Source organism: Culex quinquefasciatus, chromosome 3 (assembly GCF_015732765.1).
Source record: "Culex quinquefasciatus strain JHB chromosome 3, VPISU_Cqui_1.0_pri_paternal, whole genome shotgun sequence".
Lineage (NCBI taxonomy): Eukaryota > Metazoa > Arthropoda > Insecta > Diptera > Culicidae > Culex > Culex quinquefasciatus.
In genome coordinates, this window is record NC_051863.1 from 4,416,722 (window position 1) to 4,435,311 (window position 18,590).

The 18,590-nt window shown below is 32.0% G+C and overlaps 2 protein-coding genes across 2 annotated transcripts in view; one reads left to right on the top strand and one right to left on the bottom strand.

Moving 5' to 3' along the window:
- LOC6044719 (nuclear pore complex protein Nup88) overlaps positions 1–17,783 on the bottom strand; it is a 110,792-nt gene extending 93,009 nt beyond the window's left edge. Inside the window, exon 1 of the mRNA XM_038263645.1 lies at positions 17,439–17,783. Coding sequence (XP_038119573.1) covers positions 17,439–17,660 — 222 coding nt within the window. The 5' untranslated portion in view covers positions 17,661–17,783. The remainder of the gene's footprint in view (positions 1–17,438) is intronic.
- Positions 5,392–12,782, top strand: LOC6044718. Its single transcript, XM_038263647.1, has 2 exons — positions 5,392–6,221; positions 12,100–12,782. The coding sequence occupies exons 1-2, from the start codon at positions 5,421–5,423 to the stop codon at positions 12,547–12,549; spliced, it is 1,251 nt and encodes a 416-aa protein (XP_038119575.1). The 5' UTR covers positions 5,392–5,420; the 3' UTR covers positions 12,550–12,782.
- Positions 17,784–18,590: the final 807 nt, after the last annotated feature.

An 18,590-nucleotide genomic window follows, 5' to 3' on the forward strand; every position in this document is an offset into this window, starting at 1 on the left:
CGTGTGCCCTTTCGACATTCGCGAATCTTTTCACAGCCCAGCCCCGTTGACGACGACCCGTTCGTTCATGAAATCGCGACTCGCTGAGAGCCCTCCATGCGGTTGGGCGAGGTTGAGCTTCAGCGATTTATGATTATAATTATTGCCGGTCGACCCTCCGACCCCCTTGCACTTCCGGCGCCCGCAGGTAGGCAACCGCGCGATCGCGGGTTCAAAGTGAGAGGTCTTGATGCGATAAAAGAGGCCACACCACATCCTTCAGCGTCCTCGCACAGGTCCTGGTCCCGGTTCGGAATTATTATTCACTTGTCGAGTTCCGGATTTTTCTCCTTTTTTTTTTTGCAAATTTGCGATCCGTTTCGTTTTCCGAAGGATGTCGTGTCGTTGTGGAATGGGGAAAATAACGCGAGATTTCCGTTTCGGGTTGTGTTTGCAGAGAAAAAAAAAAATGTTCACAAATTTCGCCATTTGATGTTTTACAAGAGTATTTTTGCTTCGCCACTTAAAAGTGCAACGGGAACAGGTGGATATTTTTTTTCTTCAATTTTTTTTTCACTGCATGAACACACACCCACCGGAAGGTATGTGTGTGAGTTTTTGCCAACATTTGTGTGTTTGCCTATGCGCGCACCCACACATACGCGGCAAAAAAGGAAAACTCGCGAAAAGAGCAAAATTGCCGCCTGAATGAGCGCGTTCGTCTTTGATTTTTTTTTGTCGCGGCTCAAGTGGTCTGACACAGGTCCTTTGACACCCGTTCAAGGGGGGCGATGGTATTTTTTTGTAGCTTCAACCGGAAGGAGAGTAAAATTTTACAAGAAAATTCAAAACTAAAGTTTTTATTTTAGAATAGAAGAGAGTGCTTGAATATATTGGAAACATATTTTAAAATAACATCAATAGGGCTGGTGATTTTTCACAGAAGCCGCGTAATCCAGGAAATTCGCCCCTGGCCATGAAATTTGAAATATTTAATTGATAAATCGCTGCTTTTTGCATTTATGCTTTAATTTTTAAATTCTAACACTTCTAAAGGTTTTCAACAAGCATTTTGGAATCAGTTTTCAACTCAAAAATATTGCCTGTCACATTTAGAATTTATTCCAAAAAAATACAAAAAGGTTTTTTAATAATATTATTCAACCCTACAATAAGAGGCAACGTAAAAAATTTAAATTTTATAATTTTTAAATCATTGTAAAATTTATGGAAATAACGATGAACAAGTGGCATTAAATGAGAGATAACTTTTTTTAACATTTTGATTATGAATTATTTTTTGAAATAAAACATAAAAAGCATTTTGCAATGTACAATTTTTTGTGGAATTATCACTAAATGTAAAAACTGCTATTTATGAAGGTTTGACTAAACTTTATTTAAATACTCCAATTTTCTTATTGCTGAAATTTAGGAAAACAAACAAAATTGTACTAAAACTTTTTTACTTATTCTACTTTTAATGATTATAACGTTTAGGATGTGCTTCGTTTTTGAGATATGTTAGCAAATCCAATTTCTAAAAGCTTACTTTATTGATAGCTCAAACATGAATGACACTGACGGATTTTTTTCAATTTGCCTAAATTAATCTTAAAAAAACTATTTTTTCAAATAAATATTTGTTGTCAGGGGGTTTATTTTGCATCTTGATCAACTGCAAACTTTTAAGACACTTTTCTGTTCATAATTATACTAAAAGAACTCATTTTCTGAATCATTTTTGAGCAGTTTTCAGAGTACCGTCAAATTGCCGTGAAATTCCTATGTTTTGTAATAGGCATGCCGAGAAAAATCACTAGCCTTAAAAATCAACTAAGGTAACATTAGATTAAAACTGAAACTTTATGAAACCCCATTCATCAATTAATATTTAGACAATTAATATTAAAATGTAGAGGAAATTTTAGACTTGAATTAACAATTTTCCATTCATTCGATTTTTTTTTGTATTTTTTAATCCGGCTGAAACTTTTTTGGTGCCTTCGGTATACACAAAAAAGCCCTTTTGCATCATTAGTTTGTCCATATAATTTTCCATACAAATTTGGCAGCTGTCCATACAAAAATGATATGTGAAAATTCAAAAATCTGTATCTTTTGAAGGAATTTTTTGATCGATTTGGTGTCTTCGGGAATGTTGTAAGTATGGATAAGGACTACACTGAAGAAAATGATGCACGGTACAAAAAATTGTGATTTTTAATTTGACTTTTGTCACTAAAACTTGATTTGCGAAAAACACTATTTTTAATTTTTCTTATTTTTTGATATGATTTAGGGGACATAAGATGTCAACTTTTCAAAAATTTCCGGAATGGGCAAAAAATCTTTGACCAAGTTATGATTTTTTGAATTAATACAGATTTTTTCAAAAAATCGAAATTTTGGTCGCAAACATTTTTCAACTCCAGTTTTCGATGTAAAATCAAATTTGCAATCAAAAGGTACTTTAGTGAAATTTTGATAAAGTGCTCCGTTTTAAAGTTATAGCCATTTTTTTGTAACTTTTTTAAAAATAGTCGCAGTTTTCCATTTTTTTAAATTGGTGCACATGTTTGCCCACCTTTGAAAAAAATATTTTTGAAAAGCTGAGAAAATTCTCTATATTTTCCTTTTTTGAACATTTTTGATACGACCTTTAGTTGCTGGGATATTTCCATGCAAAGGTTTAAAAAGCAGGAAAATTTACGTTTTCTAAGTCACACCCAAACAACCCACCATTTTCTAATATCGATATCTCAGCAACTAATGGTCCAATTTTCAATGTTAAAATATGAAACATTCGTGAAATTTTCCGATCTTTTCGAAAAAAATATTTTCAATTTTTTTTTAAATCAAAACTAACATTTCAAAAAGGCGTTATATTGAATGTTTAGCCCTTTTGAAATGTTAGTCTTGATTTGAAAATTTTAAAAGTATTGTTTTCGGAAATATCGGAAAATTTCACGAATGTTTCATATTTTAACATTGAAAATCAGACCATTAGTTGCTGAGATATCGACGTTAGAAAATAGTGGGTTGGTTGGGTGAGACTTAGAAAACATCAATTTTCCTGCTTTTTAAACCTTTGCATGGCAATATCCCAGCAACTAAAGGTCGTATCAACAAAGTTCAAAAAAGCAAAATATAGAGAAAATTCTCGGCTTTTCAAAAATATTTTTTTCAAAGGTGGGCAAACATGTGCACCAATTTAAAAAAATGGAAAACTGCGACTATTTCAAAAAAGTTACCTAAAAATGGCTATAACTTGGAAACGGTGCACTTTATGAAAATTTCACTAAAGAACTTTTTGATTGCAAATTTGATTTTACATCGAAAAATGCAGTTGAAAAATTTTTGCGACCAATTTTTCGATTTTTTGAAAAAATCAGTATTGATTCAAAAAATCATAACGCGCTCACAAATTTTTTGCACAACCTGGAAATTTCTGAAAAGTTGGCATTTTTTGTCCCTTAGGGACCATCCATAAATCACGTGGACACTTTTTTGGGAATCTGTAACCCCCTTCGTGGACAATTGTCCATATATAAAAATCTTTTTTGTATGGATCGTGGACAATCGCCCCCCAAACGTGTCCACGTGATTTATGGATGGTCCCTTAAAACATATAAAAAAAAAATAGTGTTTTTTTGGAAATCAAGTTTTAGTGACAAAAAGTTAAATAAAAAATCACCAACATTTTTTTTACCGTGTATCATTTTTTTTCAGTGTAGTCTTTATCCATACTTACAACTTTGCCGTAGACACCAAATCGATAAAAAATACCTTCATAAGATACAGATTTTTGAATTTTCATGTATCATTTTTGTATGGACAGCTGCCAAATTTGTATGGAAAACTATATGGACAAACTAATGATGCAAGATGGCTTCTTTGGGCATAATGAAGGCACCAAAAAAGTTTCAGCCGGATTAAAGAATACAAAAATTAAAATTCAAAAAAAAAATGATCGATTTCGTAGAGAACTGCTCCTATGTTAAAAGATGCAATTTTGCTTGAAGAATTTTCCATACAAGGCAGCTGTATCTTGAAAAGGAATTTTCTGATCAATTTAAAGTCTTCGGAAAAATGTTTGGTTAAAAAAAAAATAAGAAAAAGTGGTAAACGGAAAAAAACTATTTGATTCTATATCAAATTTCAATTTTAAAATTACTCACTTTTTTATTTTCGATTATTTGTATATGATTTAGAAAGCTTAAAAAACATAACATTTCTAGGAAAAAAAAGATTTTTGTAAAAATGGAGAATATTGTCACACAAATTTCCAAAATTATTGGTTTATTTTGCAGGAATGCCTTCGTGAAATGTTAATCTGCAAAACATTTAAGAATCTTAAAAAATAACCTGAAAATGCCTTTAACATGAAAACGGTGCATTTAAAAAAAGACGTTTTAAAACTGGTTTAAGATGCAAAAATCACGCTTTAAACCAGTTTCGGATACGCTGCATCTTTTAACAAGAGCATCAATTTCTTAGTTTTAACGCTTTTGTGTTTTTTTTCCGAAATTCTATTCATATTAAAATTTTCAAAAATCAAAATACAAAACAATGGTTTCTTTATACAAATTTTCATATAAATTTTTATTTAAATGCAATTTCCGACTTGTACTGATAGTCCCAGAATAAATTTGATTCAGTGAAAGTAATGAAAAACTTTATAAAATAATGAATTATTGACATTTCCAATAATTGTGTCTCCTGTTTTGCATTAAAAATGCCAAAACAAAAAAAGTTTTTTTATTATTCAATTTTTAAGAAACAAATCAAAAAGTTCCGAACATGATTTCAGTTATTTTAATATTGAAATTACGGGTTCTTATCGGTATTTTTTGGTGAAATTAAACTCTCAAATTAGAAGAAGAAATGAAACTGATATTTCAATATGTTGCTTCAAAAGATTTGAAAATATCTAAGAATTATCGAAAAAAACAAATAGTAAAAAAATAAATATTATTTCGTTTTCAAAAATGACACACACACACACACACACACAGGATTTAAAATACTTTCAACAAACAATGGTAAGATCAACCAAAAATTGAACTCTTGCAAAAATAAAATTTTCAAAGATGATTGAAAAGTTCGATGGCGGTCTTGTACTAAGCTTGGTGGGATTCCTATCTAGGTAGCACAAGAGAGCACACGGGCATCGATATGAAGTTGTGCAATAATTGTCCAAATATCTCGCATTGACGAGCAACCATAACCATCCAAAATTCATTCACTGTTCTCCACACGTGTTATCTTGAGCATTATTGTGAAATAAATACATTCACGTATACATTGAAGCTCTCAAACGTTGACGTTACGAACGCGATAAGATAAACAAAACAAAAACCAATCAACAACCCAAAAAGATTTTGACCAAACACCGCTCAGTTCAACTTGAACCAACCAGCTGACAACAATTGCCTTCAATGTGCAACATCGACCATCTGCCCTACTTCCGCGCCCAGCTGGACCAGGTACTCCAGCGGGAAGGTTTCACCCCAGGACTTTGTTCCGTCGAAACCGGTGCCGGTTCCGCCCTTAGCGATGGCTTCATGAGCGGGATGGTGAGGGTACGCGTTCGCGAAGCAGGTCGGCCCGAGTTGGTGCTGCTGTGCAAGGTTCCGCTGGAGAACGCGGCGAGACGGGCGCAGGCCATCGGGCTGTTTGAGCGGGAAGTTCGCGCGTACAACGAGCTGCTTCCGATGCTGGGCGAGTTCCAGCGGGAGCGTGGAGTGCGCGAAGGGGATGGGTTCTTCAACGTGCCGCGGTGTTTTGGGGCGTTTTGCGTGCCGGAACGGCTGGAAGCTATGCTGATTTTGGAGGATTTGCGGGAGCGCGGGTTTCGGATGTGGAACAAGTACGAGCCGGTGGATTTGAAGCACACGCAGTTGGTGATGGGGTATTTGGGGAAGCTGCACGCGGTTTCGTTCGCGTTGCGGGAGCAGAAGCCGGAGGTGTTCCGGGGGTTGGCTAGTTACAAGGATTCGATGCTGACGGTGCTGGAAGAGGGTGACTTCTTCGTGAATATGTTGAGGAGCATGTGTGATCGGGCGGTGGGGACGTTGGAGGTTCACGAGGAGTTCTACAGGGAGAAGGTGCTCGACTTGCAGACCAATCTGAAGGAGGAGATCAAGCGATGTGTTAGCGCGGAGTTTGCCGAGCCGTACGCCGTGGTTGGTCATGGAGATTGCTGGATCAACAACTGCATGTTTACCTACGAGAGTGATGTGAGTAGTGGGTGGGTGCGGGAAGATCCGTCGAATGCCGTTTTGCCACAGGCCATTTTTAGAGTTTTTTTTTTTGAAAGGTCCTATACTGCCCATGATCGCATGAATGTCCCATATGCATTTTCATCGTTTTTGAGATATTGATGCAGTTTGGTTCAAAATCGTGTGCTCTTTCAAAAGAGCCCATAACATCCAGTACTTTGTTCTAGAAATCGAGAGGAAATCCAGTTTTTTCGCGAAATGCGTTTTTCTCAGCTTGCTGTTTTTGCATATGGGGCATTTATGCGAACATGGGCAGTATACTGCCCATGAGAAAAACGCATTTGAAGTTTGTCCCACACATAAGGCTCGCCCCAAAAACTGGATGTTCCAGGCTCTTTTGAAAGAGCACCCGATTTTGAACCAAACTGCATCAATAACTCAAAAACGATGAAAAGGCATAAAAATACATTTATGCGATCAAGGGAAGAACAAACATATGAAACACAAAAAAACTCTAGATTTGATCATATTTTTAAAATAACGTCTCACTAGAAGGTACTGAATACAGTACTTGTTCGGTAACTGGGCTGCTTTTTAACTGGACGCTTGACAACTGGGCCCACTTAAAAATCAGACAAACGTCAAAAAGCAAAAGCAAACAAAAATGACCGAGGGGTCAATGCATGCAACATTCAAGTGTAATAAATATTTTTTTTTAAGTTTTTACAAAACCTTAAGTCACAATTTATGGAAGCTTGAAAAAATGGCTCGGAACACAAATTCAAGTGAATTTTATTATTTTATTTTAGTAAGAAAATATAACTGATGGTCCCCTCGGATTTTTTCAGCATTAAGAGCCCGCAAGCCCAATAAAAGTCACCCATGATGTCAAACGCTTCTATCTACTTCCATAAAAATAATAAAAATGGCACGATGTTTAAACTTATTCAGCAACTTTCTATTGATTTTCTTCGTTTGGAAAATTGTTTTTCAATGTTTGAATTTAATGATGAAAAATCTTTTTAAAATGCAGAAAATTTGCAAAAAAATGAACATTTCTCTAACACGGATGTGAACTTCAAGTACGTAGTAAATTTTTGAGGATTTTTTTCCGTTTGATTTTGGTCCTCAAAATTTATCGATGAATTAAACCAACATAAAATACGTTATTTGTCGCCATTCTTGTTATGTCATGGTGTAATTACTTTGAGTCTTTTATATATATATTTTTTTTGGCGATAAAAAAAGTTTTTTTTTTGAGTCAAGCAAAAGTATGAAAAACAGAGAAATTACACTGATCCTGAGAATTATTAGGCTGTGTAAAAAAATGCACTTTAAAAAAAAAGAAAGAAATTTTGCATTTTTCGCTTATTTTTTTCAAAGTTTTTTTTTATGACTTAGGTCAATGCAAATTATTTTTATATTAAAAATGTGTTGTTTAACGTTTATTTAAGTAGTTTTGATTAAATTTTGTGATAAATTTTGAATTTGGGGCCGACCGGATAAATACGTAAAATTCAAGGAAAAAAAATATCCTGGCTTTATTGATATCCCGGGCAAACGGTAATAACAAAATTCATGCCATTTTAATAACAAATACTGTTAAAATAACTGAAATTGTTATGGAATCTTCCTGAAAAATCAATTTTTGCATAATGGTATGATAACAGTTTATGTTATCATAACAAAATTTGTTATTGGTCTGATATTGGTTGAAATCCAAAACAACTTTGGAATAACATTTCTTGTTATGGAAGAATATCTCCAAATGTTATTGGGATGATCGGATTAGTTGTTAAAATAACAAAAAATAATAACAAATATTTGTTCGAAGAATAACTAAAAATGTTATTAGACTGTTATTACAATAACAATCCCGGGCGGAAAGTGAGTTGGTTGCGACAACTTCGAACTATCTTGGCTTGTTTATTTGCATCTTGTTGTAAACTCCTCGAGTTATGACGACTTTTGAAACCGACTGCGTATCATGGAAAGTATATTCCATGATCATAATGCATTATCTACAGTTGATATTGAGCTGTTAGTGGTAGTTTTTTTAGACTTAGCAAAAATTTCGAAAATTAAATTTTTTTCAAAAATTTTACCCGAACATCATGAAATGAGGGTAATTCTCTACCAACTCACACGAAATCGGGAAAAGTTGCCCCGACCCCTCTTCGATTTGCGTGAAACTTTGTCCTAAGGGGTAACTTTTGTCCCTGATCACGAATTCGAGGTCCGTTTTTTGATATCTCGTGACGGAGGGGCGGTACGACCCCTTCCATTTTTGAACATGCGAAAAAAGAGGTGTTTTTCAATAATTTGCAGCCTGAAACGGTGATGAGATAGAAATTTGGTGTCAAAGGACTTTTATGTAAAATTAGACGCCCGATTTGATGGCGTACTCAAATTCCGAAAACGTATTTTCATCGAAAAACACTAAAAAGTTTTAAAAATTCTCCCATTTTCCGTTACTCGACTGTAAAATTTTGGAACATGTCATTTTATGGGAAATTTAATGTACTTTTCGAATCTACATTGTCCCAGAAGGGTCATTTTTCATTTAGAACAAAATTTTTCATTTTAAAATTTCGTGTTTTTCTAACTTTGCAGGGTTATTTTTAGAGTGTAACAATGTTCTACAAAGTTGTAGAGCAAACAATAACAAAATTTTGATATATAGACATAAGGGTTTGCTTAAAACATCACAAGTTATCGCGATTTTACGAAAAAAGTTTTGAAAAAGTTACTTTTGCGTTTCTCTTTGTTTCGTCGTCCGTGTCTGTCGCGGGTGACCATGAACGGCCATGATCGATGACGACCAACTTTTTCAAAACTTTTTTCGTAAAATCGCGATAACTTGTGATGTTTATAAGCAAACCCCTTATGTCTATATATCAAAATTTTTGTAATTGTCTGCTCTACAACTTTGTAGAACATTGTTACACTCTAAAAAATAACCCTGCAAAGTTAGAAAAACACGAAATTTTAAAATGAAAAATTTTGTTCTAAATGAAAAATGACCCTTCTGGGACAATGTAGATTCGAAAAGTACATTAAATTTCCCATAAAATGACATGTTCCAAAATTTTACAGTCGAGTAACGGAAAATGGGAGAATTTTTAAAACTTTTTAGTGTTTTTTCGATGAAAATACGTTTTTCGGAATTCTGAGTACGCCATCAAATCGGGCGTCTAATTTTACATAAAAGTCCCTTTGACACCAAATTTCTATCTTATCACCGTTTCAGGCTGCAAATTATTGAAAAACACCTCTTTTTCGCATGTTCAAAATGGAAGGGGTCGTACCGCCCCTCCGTCACGAGATATCAAAAAACGGACCTCGGATTCGTGATCAGGGACAAAAGTTACCCCTTAGGACAAAGTTTCACGCAAATCGAAGAGGGGTCGGGGCAACTGCTGTGTGAGTTGGCGGAGAATTACCCATGATTATTTTGACTTTGTTTCAAATTTATGCTGGACTTAGCAAAATTTGCAGTCACTGACCGAAGTTTCAATTTCCGATACTTAGAATAATTTTCATGAGCTGATATTTTAAAGTTTGATTTTATTTATGCTGGACTTTGAAATTTTTGCGTATATTTTTTAATTCTTTACTTTTTACAGAAAAAGCATTTTTTTGAGACTTAGAAAATTTTCGGGAGTTTGGAAACATGATTTTGATATTTATTTTTGCTTTGAACCAAAATTTCGGAAAAATCGACGAAATTACAAGAAATTTTTGTCCGATTTTTACAAAAACATCAGTTTGCTCCTAAAATAATGTCCCTAACAAAACTTCTTCATTGAAATTTTGAAATTCGAAAGTTGGTTTTTAATAATTATTGATATACCCCCTACAAAAATCGTTCCGGCACTTAGAAAATTTACGGGATCCGTATCACGACAAGATTTTCGGTAGAATTTATTTGATTTTTTGGACTTAGCAAAATTTTGGCTTTTAGCCAGTAAAATTTCGGAAAAATCGTCGAAATTACAGGAAATTTTTGTCCGATTTTTACAAAAACATAAGTTTGTTCCTAAAATAATGTCCCTAACAAAACGTCTTCATTGAAATTTTGAAATTCGAAAGTTGGTTTTTAATAATTATTGATATACCCCCTACAAAAATCGTTCCGGCACTTAGAAAATTTACGGGATCAGTATCACGATAAGATTTTTGGTAGATTTTTTTAGATTTTAAGGACTTTGCGAAATTTTTGCTCTCAGCCAGTTGAATATTTTTCAACATTTTGAAAAATTATTTTGATAAGAAACATTACCAGGCTTTTTGGAATTTTACTGTGGATTTTTGGACTTATGCAATTTTAGGAATATTTTCATAAACTGTTATTTTTAATGAAAAAAAAAAGAATATAGAGACTTTGGATTTTTCGTGATTTGGAAAATTATTATAACATTTTGGCAATTCAACGCTTTCTCCACAATTTTTTAATGATTTTTTAAAGTAAAATAATTTTTCAACCTTGAAAAATCTTGTTTTGATGTAAGTGCGTATATTCCTGCAATATTACTCATATTTGTGAAGAGGAAGAAGGGGGGGGGGGGGGGGGTCTGAATTGTGGCGGGGTGCATTAAAAACCAATAAAATTATTTTTGGGATCAAAATCTACTTTATGAACTTGATATGATTTTTGGAAGATTTCAGTTGTTTGCTACTATAAACTCAACTTGATGTGGCATTGTTGGTCAAATAAACTCAACAAGATTTTTCGCAGATACGCCTCGAACAATTTATGTTCGTGGCCATGTTCGGTTATCTCTTAACCATACCCTGGGGTGAACTTGACTTGTTCGTGTTTTTACGAACATGGGTAGATTTTTCCAAGATGCAACTTTCTGCCCGGGATCCAATAACAAAAAAATCATAACGACGAATAACAAATCTTATTATAAATAACATACAATGTTATTGGCCTAGTATCTTTAAATAACAAAAAATGTTATTCCCAAGTTATTTCCGTCTGCTCGGGATTTAGCAAATTAGTGACAGCAAAACATATATTTTGTTTTGAATTTTCTGTAAAAATTAAAATTTTTGTATGAATTTCTAACAAAATTAATGAATATTTTTAAACAAGCTCAAACATGCTGAATATGATCATAAATGCAAAATATGTTTTTGCTCCCTGGCTTTTCGGGACGAGAAAAAAATTTAACAATATTTGCTTCGTTTTTTACATGATATGAAAAAAACACTTGAAAAATGAACTTTTTTAAATATGATTTTGAACATTGAACTTGTTCATTCTTTTAAACATAAACCTTTTTTAACAAAAAAAAAAAAAAAACAAACAAATTGTAAGGAAGTCAAAACACTTTTTCTGTCATTCTCGAACGACTAAACGGCCTACTTTTCTGTATCAAAAATAACAGAATCGAAATTTAATAGTTTTCGATACAAAGCCTATACTTTTCAACACTGAAATGGATGCTGAAAATTCGAACTTTCCAGCACTTGCATTGAAAAGTATTTTGTTTCAATATTGCATTGATTTGTTGTTGTTGGAGATTCTTGTAATGTTTTTTAGTTTATGATGTTTGTATTTGGTATAATTATGTTCATCTTGAAAATATAATTAAAGTTTTTCAAAACACGGGGTTTTGCTACCTTTATGTTGTTAAACTAGTTAAACCAAGGAATAAATTATTTTAAAGTTTCTTTTGTCTTCGTTGAGGTGAAGAAACATTAAATATTTTATTTGATATTTTTTTCATGATTTATTCTCATAAAAGCTTTAAAATGTGACAATGGGATAAAATTACTGCATAGATCTCGCAATTTTCTTCTTTAAATAAGAATAAAATTTGTGTTAAATTATAAAATTTATGAATTCATTGAAATACGTAGAAAACATTTTTATTTTATCTTTCAGGACACAACTCCAAAAGACCTCAACTTTGTTGATTGGCAAATCTGTCGGTACGGATCTCCGGCAATCGATTTGGTGTACTTTCTGTTCTTGGGCACCGACGACCAGTTCCGGAGTGAACACTACTCGAACGTCATCGACGTCTACTACCGATCGCTGTGCGACCACTTGACCAAGCTTGGCGGAGATCCGGCGAAGCAGTTCCCTCGGGCGGAACTCAACAAACAGTTGAAAGCGTTTGGAAAGTTTGCGTTTGTGATGGCCATATTGATCCTGCCCGTGATTTGTACTCCCAGCGAAGATTTGCCTGATCTGGACAAGACTGCGGAGGGGGTCGAGAAGCAGGACGGTGGATCTTACCATATCGGCGCTAACAGTGAGGTTGGCGAATCGCGGTACCGTAAGCGGATTAGCGGGGTGATTCGGGACCTGGTGCGGTTTGGGTATTTGTAATTATTTAGAAATGAAGCAAATAAAACAAACTTTAAGCGCTCCAATTTTGTTAAGTAGTCGCGCGAACCTCATAACCTTCCAATGCAGGCAATATATCAACTAATAATGAGTTATTTATCACCGTAATTAGCTTTTATGGCCGTAATCTTAAATTATATGCAATCGCAAAACTCTGACAATCCAACCAACTCTGGGTAGAGAACTCCCACTGGAGAATAAAAAAGGTGCGCTTCTTCGTCGTTCAAATTGGCGATTTAAATTATAGAAAGGAAATTTTATTACTTTTTATTCCTCCCAAAAAGCGAAAAAAAACTTGAAAATAATGGATTTTTCATACTCTGAATCCCATTTTTGTGTGTGTGTTCGTGTGTCCTGTTCGCCAACTTCTGTGCGCGCTCCTCCGAGTAATGATTAACATTCATTTGCCTGAGGGGGTGACCAAGTTTTTTTTCCTCCTCCACCCAAGAATCTTTTTTTCTCTTTCTCTTTCCTTCCGGGGTGGCCAAGGCAATCTATATCGACATTATCGCGTTTCCCGATGGTCGAAGGACCTCACCTTAATTTAGCTCGCTCGCTGGAAAATTGTCCTGGCTTTCATAATTTTATGATCGTAACAAAATTATTCAAATTCACGACGGTGCGCGGCGAAGGACGCGGAAAATTGTAACGAAGATAAGAGGGCAAATTTCGTCAATAATTTATGATCTGGGCGCGCGGGGAAATCCCTGACCGGGGGGGAGTTTGGGATGTTTGTTGCTTTGAAACTAGAATGAAAGAAATTAATATTTATCTGTTGTGCATAACAAGGTTTGAGAACAAGAATTTAGTAAATCATTTTTTAAATTGAAAATATTTGTTTAAACAGGCAAAAAAAGTTTCAAAGCGACGCATTGAAATTAGAACATGTAAATTTATACCATAATGATGAAATTTTACACTATTTAATTTGTAAAAACTAAAATTACATGTAATCAGTCAGAAAAAGTATGTAATTTTACATCAGAAACTTGGCAAAATAAAATCAGTTAAAATTGTCGACTGATTAAGTAACTTAATTCTTTCACATTTGTTTATGTAAAATTACATAAAATATACGTTATTTTATCCCTTTCAAGTAACTTCGCAACGACTGATAACCTGATAAACAATGATACATCCTTCGACCGTCATCCAGAGCTAACAAACACTCTTCGCTCGTCAAGCAAAATGATCCGATTTGGCATCGAAGGCAAGTCAAACGGCAAAGGAGTGGCGGTGAGAATGAGGAGAGTCCTGATGTAAAGGATGCTTCAACAAACTTCTCCACGTCCCATTCACACAGACTTTCCCACAACTCATCTTTATCATTTCCTCTAGCATAGCGCTCGACTAGCTCTAGAAGCGTTGGAAAAGATGAGGAAAAGTGTCGCTGCCGCTGGAGACACATTCGGAAGGGGCTTTTGTGTTTTTCCACAAGTCGATTTTTCCTGCTTGCGTTCGAGTGTTTGTTTGTTTGTTTTGAGCTAGTGTGTGTGTGTGTAGTTTTGTCGAATTCATGACAGACGGACGGAGGACGGAAGAGCTATAAGATTAATAAATATTAGGAGGAAAAGTTTTGCCTAGTTTTTGGGTGGGATAAGGAGGGAGCGTTTATTAATGGTTTCTTTTCATCTGCGGAAGAAAAGGAAAATATGGAATGGCAAGCTGATAAAATCTGGCGCTTTCTTTTGAGGAGGAATTGTTGCCTTCTTTTGAGAATACATCAAACTCTATTGATCCTCCGAGAAGCATCGTGCTGTTTTATGAGACATTGAGGACACTGATAGTATGGTTAGTTGGAGACACCTAGGGACAAAAGATTTGTCCTTTATCGATTAAAATTACTGCGGAAATGTCCTTCTTGAGAGTGGTAACATATGAATCATATATGTACAAAAATATATTAATGCATTTTCATATTTAAGAAAACAGTGATTTTGGCTTGATTCCGGAAGATTTGATAAAAAACATTGATTTTTTTTAAATGGTTTTCACATCAAATCAAACCAAAATAATTTTTTTTTGCAATTTTTGTAATTTTTGTATTTTTTGTAATTTTTGTCATTTTTGTAATTTTTGTAATTTTTGTAATTTTTGTAATTTTTGTAATTTTTGCAATTTTTGTAATTTTTGTAATTTTTGTAATTTTTGTAATTTTTGTAATTTTTGTAATTTTTGTAATTTTTGTAATTTTTGTATTTTTTGTAATTTTTGTAATTTTGTAATTTTGTAATTTTGTAATTTTTGTAATTTTGTATTTTTGTATTTTTGTAATTTTTGTAACTTTTGTAACTTTTGTAATTTTTAATTTTATATTTTTGTATTTTTGTAATTTTGTAATTTTGTAATTTTTGTAATTTTTGTAATTTTGTAATTTTGTAATTTTTGTAATTTTGTATTTTTGTAATTTTGTAATTTTGTAATTTTGTAATTTTGTAATTTTTGTAATTTTTGTAATTTTTGTAATTTTGTAATTTTGTAATTTTGTAATTTTGTAATTTTGTAATTTTGTAATTTTGTAATTTTGTAATTTTGTAATTTTTGTAATTTTTGTAATTTTTGTAATTTTTGTAATTTTTGTAATTTTTGTAATTTTTGTAATTTTTATAATTTTTGTAATTTTTTTTAATTTTTTTAATTTTTTTAATTTTTTTAATTTTTGTAATTTTTGTAATTTTTGTAATTTTTGTAATTTTTGTAATTTTAGTAATTTTAGTAATTTTTGTAATTTTTGTAATTTTTGTAATTTTTGTAATTTTTGTAATTTTTGTAATTTTTGTAATTTTTGTAATTTTTGTAATTTTTGTAATTTTTGTAATTTTTGTAATTTTTGTAATTTTTGTAATTTTTGTAATTTTTATAATTTTTGTAATTTTTTAATTTTTTAATTTTTTAATTTTGTAATTTTTGTAATTTTTGTAATTTTGTAATTTTTGTAATTTTAGTAATTTTAGTAATTTTGTAATTTTTGTAATTTTTGTAATTTTGTAATTTTGTAATTTTGAAATTTTGTAATTTTGTAATTTTGTAATTTTGTAATTTTGTAATTTTTGTAATTTTGTAATTTTGTAATTTTGTAATTTTGTAATTTTGTAATTTTGTAATTTTGTAATTTTTGTAATTTTGTAATTTTTGTAATTTTGTAATTTTGTAATTTTGTAATTTCTGTAATTTTGTAATTTTGTAATTTTGTAATTTTGTAATTTTTGTAATTTTGTAATTTTGTAATTTTTGAAATTTTGTAATTTTGTAACTTTTGTAATTTTGTAATTTTGTAATTTTGTAACTTTTGTAATTTTTGTAATTTTGTTATTTTTGTAATTTTTGTAATTTTGTAATTTTTGTACTTTTGTAATTTTGTAATTTTTTAATTTTGTTATTTTTGTAATTTTGTAATTTTGTAATTTTGTAATTTTGTAATTTTGTAATTTTGTAATTTTGTAATTTTGTAATTTTTGTAATTTTGTAATTTTGTAATTTTGTAATTTTGTAATTTTGTAATTTTGTAATTTTGTAATTTTGTAATTTTTGTAATTTTGTAATTTTTGTAATTTTGTAATTTTGTAATTTTGTAATTTTTGTAATTTTGTAATTTTGTAATTTTGTAATTTTGTAATTTTTGTAATTTTTGTAATTTTGTAATTTTGTAATTTTGTAATTTTGTAATTTTGTAATTTTGTAATTTTGTAATTTTTGTAATTTTTGTAATTTTGTAATTTTGTAATTATTGTAATTTTGTAATTTTTGTAATTTTGTAATTTTGTAATTTTGTAATTTTTGTAATTTTGTAATTTTGTAATTTTTGTAATTTTTGTAATTTTGTAATTTTAGTAATTTTGTAATTTTGTAATTTTGTAATTTTGTAATTTTGTAATTTTGTAATTTTGTAATTTTGTAATTTTGTAATTTTTGTAATTTTTGTAATTTTTGTAATTTTTGTAATTTTGGTAATTTTGGTAATTTTGGTAATTTTGGTAATTTTGGTAATTTTAGTAATTTTTGTAATTTTTGTAATTTTTGTAATTTTTGTAATTTTTTGTAATTTTTTGTAATTTTTTGTATTTTTTTGTAATTTTTTGTAATTTTTTGTAATTTTTTGCAATTTTTTTTGTAATTTATTGTAATTTTTTGTATTTTTTTTGTAAATTTTGTGATTTTTTTTAATTTTTGTAATTTTTGTATTTTTTGTAATTTTTGTAATTTTTGTAATGTCTGTAATTTTTTGAAATGTTTGAAATTTTTGAAATTAATTTAATGTATGTAATTTTTGTAATTTTGTATTTTTTTTAAATTTTTGTTATTTTTGGTATTTTTTGTAATATTTGTAATTTTTGTAATATTTGTAACTTTTGTAATTTTTTAAAGCTTTTTGTTATTTTAGTTTTTTCTGTAAATTTTATATTTTTTCAATTTTTTTTGTAATTCTTGTATTTTTTGTAATTTTTGCAGGATGCATGTTCGACATTTTTGGAAATTTGTGCTGATGTTGAATATTCTAAAGCTTTTTTGTATAGCCAGCTGCCAAAATTTTACTAAGTTTTTAAGGAAGAAATAATGATGCAAAATATCCTCATTGGGCTCAGATTTAGTACCTACTCACTAAAAAATCAAATCGAAATAATTAAAAAGAAATCCAATGAATAATTTGTCCACCAACCACAAATTGTATCCATGTTGCACGAATGATGTCAAATTTCAAAGCCTCTACTGTAAACCATTCACAACGTTCTCTCTTTAATCCACTCTCACTCACTCAAATTCTCTCCCCCTCTGTCAAAACATGAAGCTTCACGAAAGAAACTGCTGTAAACAAGGTTATGTTTTGCAGATGCCGGATTTGCGACCGCCGGAATCCGTCCCCCCACACCTACCTGATACTTTTGCTGCTGGTCCTTCTTGACGTTGGCCGCGCGCCAGTTGACCGTCAGCACGGAACAGTTCTTCGAGTTCCACACAAACAGCATGTCGTCCTTGGTTTCAAGCAGATTCTGCGTCCGCTTGCGATCGTCCGGCAGACAATCGCGGACCACCTCGAACAGCTTCAGCCCGTTGAAGCCAAAGCTGTCCGTGCTGCTGCCGATGGTGGGCGTCATTGTTGTATCACTTGCACACACTTAATTAAGCACGATTAATCACGAAAATTCACCGCCAAAAATGCACGCACTCGATTCGCAACAAAACTCGCGTTCAAAACATAAACAAACTGTCGTCGCCGCCGCTCGAATGTCGAACTGTCAAACGGATTCTCACTCTCTCGTGCGCGCTCTCGCTCTCTTCAAACATCAGCTGCTTGGAGTTGGGTGTGGTCGCATGGCCGACAGTCCTCTGCGTGGGTAAATTTCTGAGCGCGCGCTCTTTTCCAAGCGTGAGACACGTGGTTGCAACGACGCGTGAAAGAGTTTGAAGTTTTGATTTTTTTTTGAGAAAATGTAGAGGATTGTTCGAAAACTATGTCATGCTGGTTCTTTTTCAAAAAAAAATCGCTGATTCTGACAAATTACAAATCATACTCGACCAATGTACTGAGAGAAACTTGCTTGCTAACTTCCCATCAAACTATTTATTGCTTTTTATTTTAGATAACAAATTAGATTATATTAATCATTAGGTACTCGATTGAATTAAATGCTGTTCCCCTAAAACTAGGTTTTTTGTTTTAAAATTCGTGTTTTGTGAAACAGTTTTCTGAATCCAGAGAATTAGCAAAATGGTTAAAACTCTGGAGTTTTTTTTTGAAAAGGTCCAATAAACCATTTTTTCAGTTTTTGCTTTTTGGGTGTTTTTGAAATCACCTTGAGTCAGGGGTATTATAAAACACCCAAAAAGCAATATCTGAAAATTTGGTTTATTGGACCTTTTTAAAAAGAACTCCAGAACTGTCAAAATGCTTATCCGCCTTTTGTCGTGTTGTTCCAGAGATTTCCTCATCCAAAATTTGAAATAAATTGAATGAGTCAATCTGGTCTCGCTCATTGGAACGACTGACAGTACACTTAACCCTCGGTGGTTGGTCACTTTTTCGT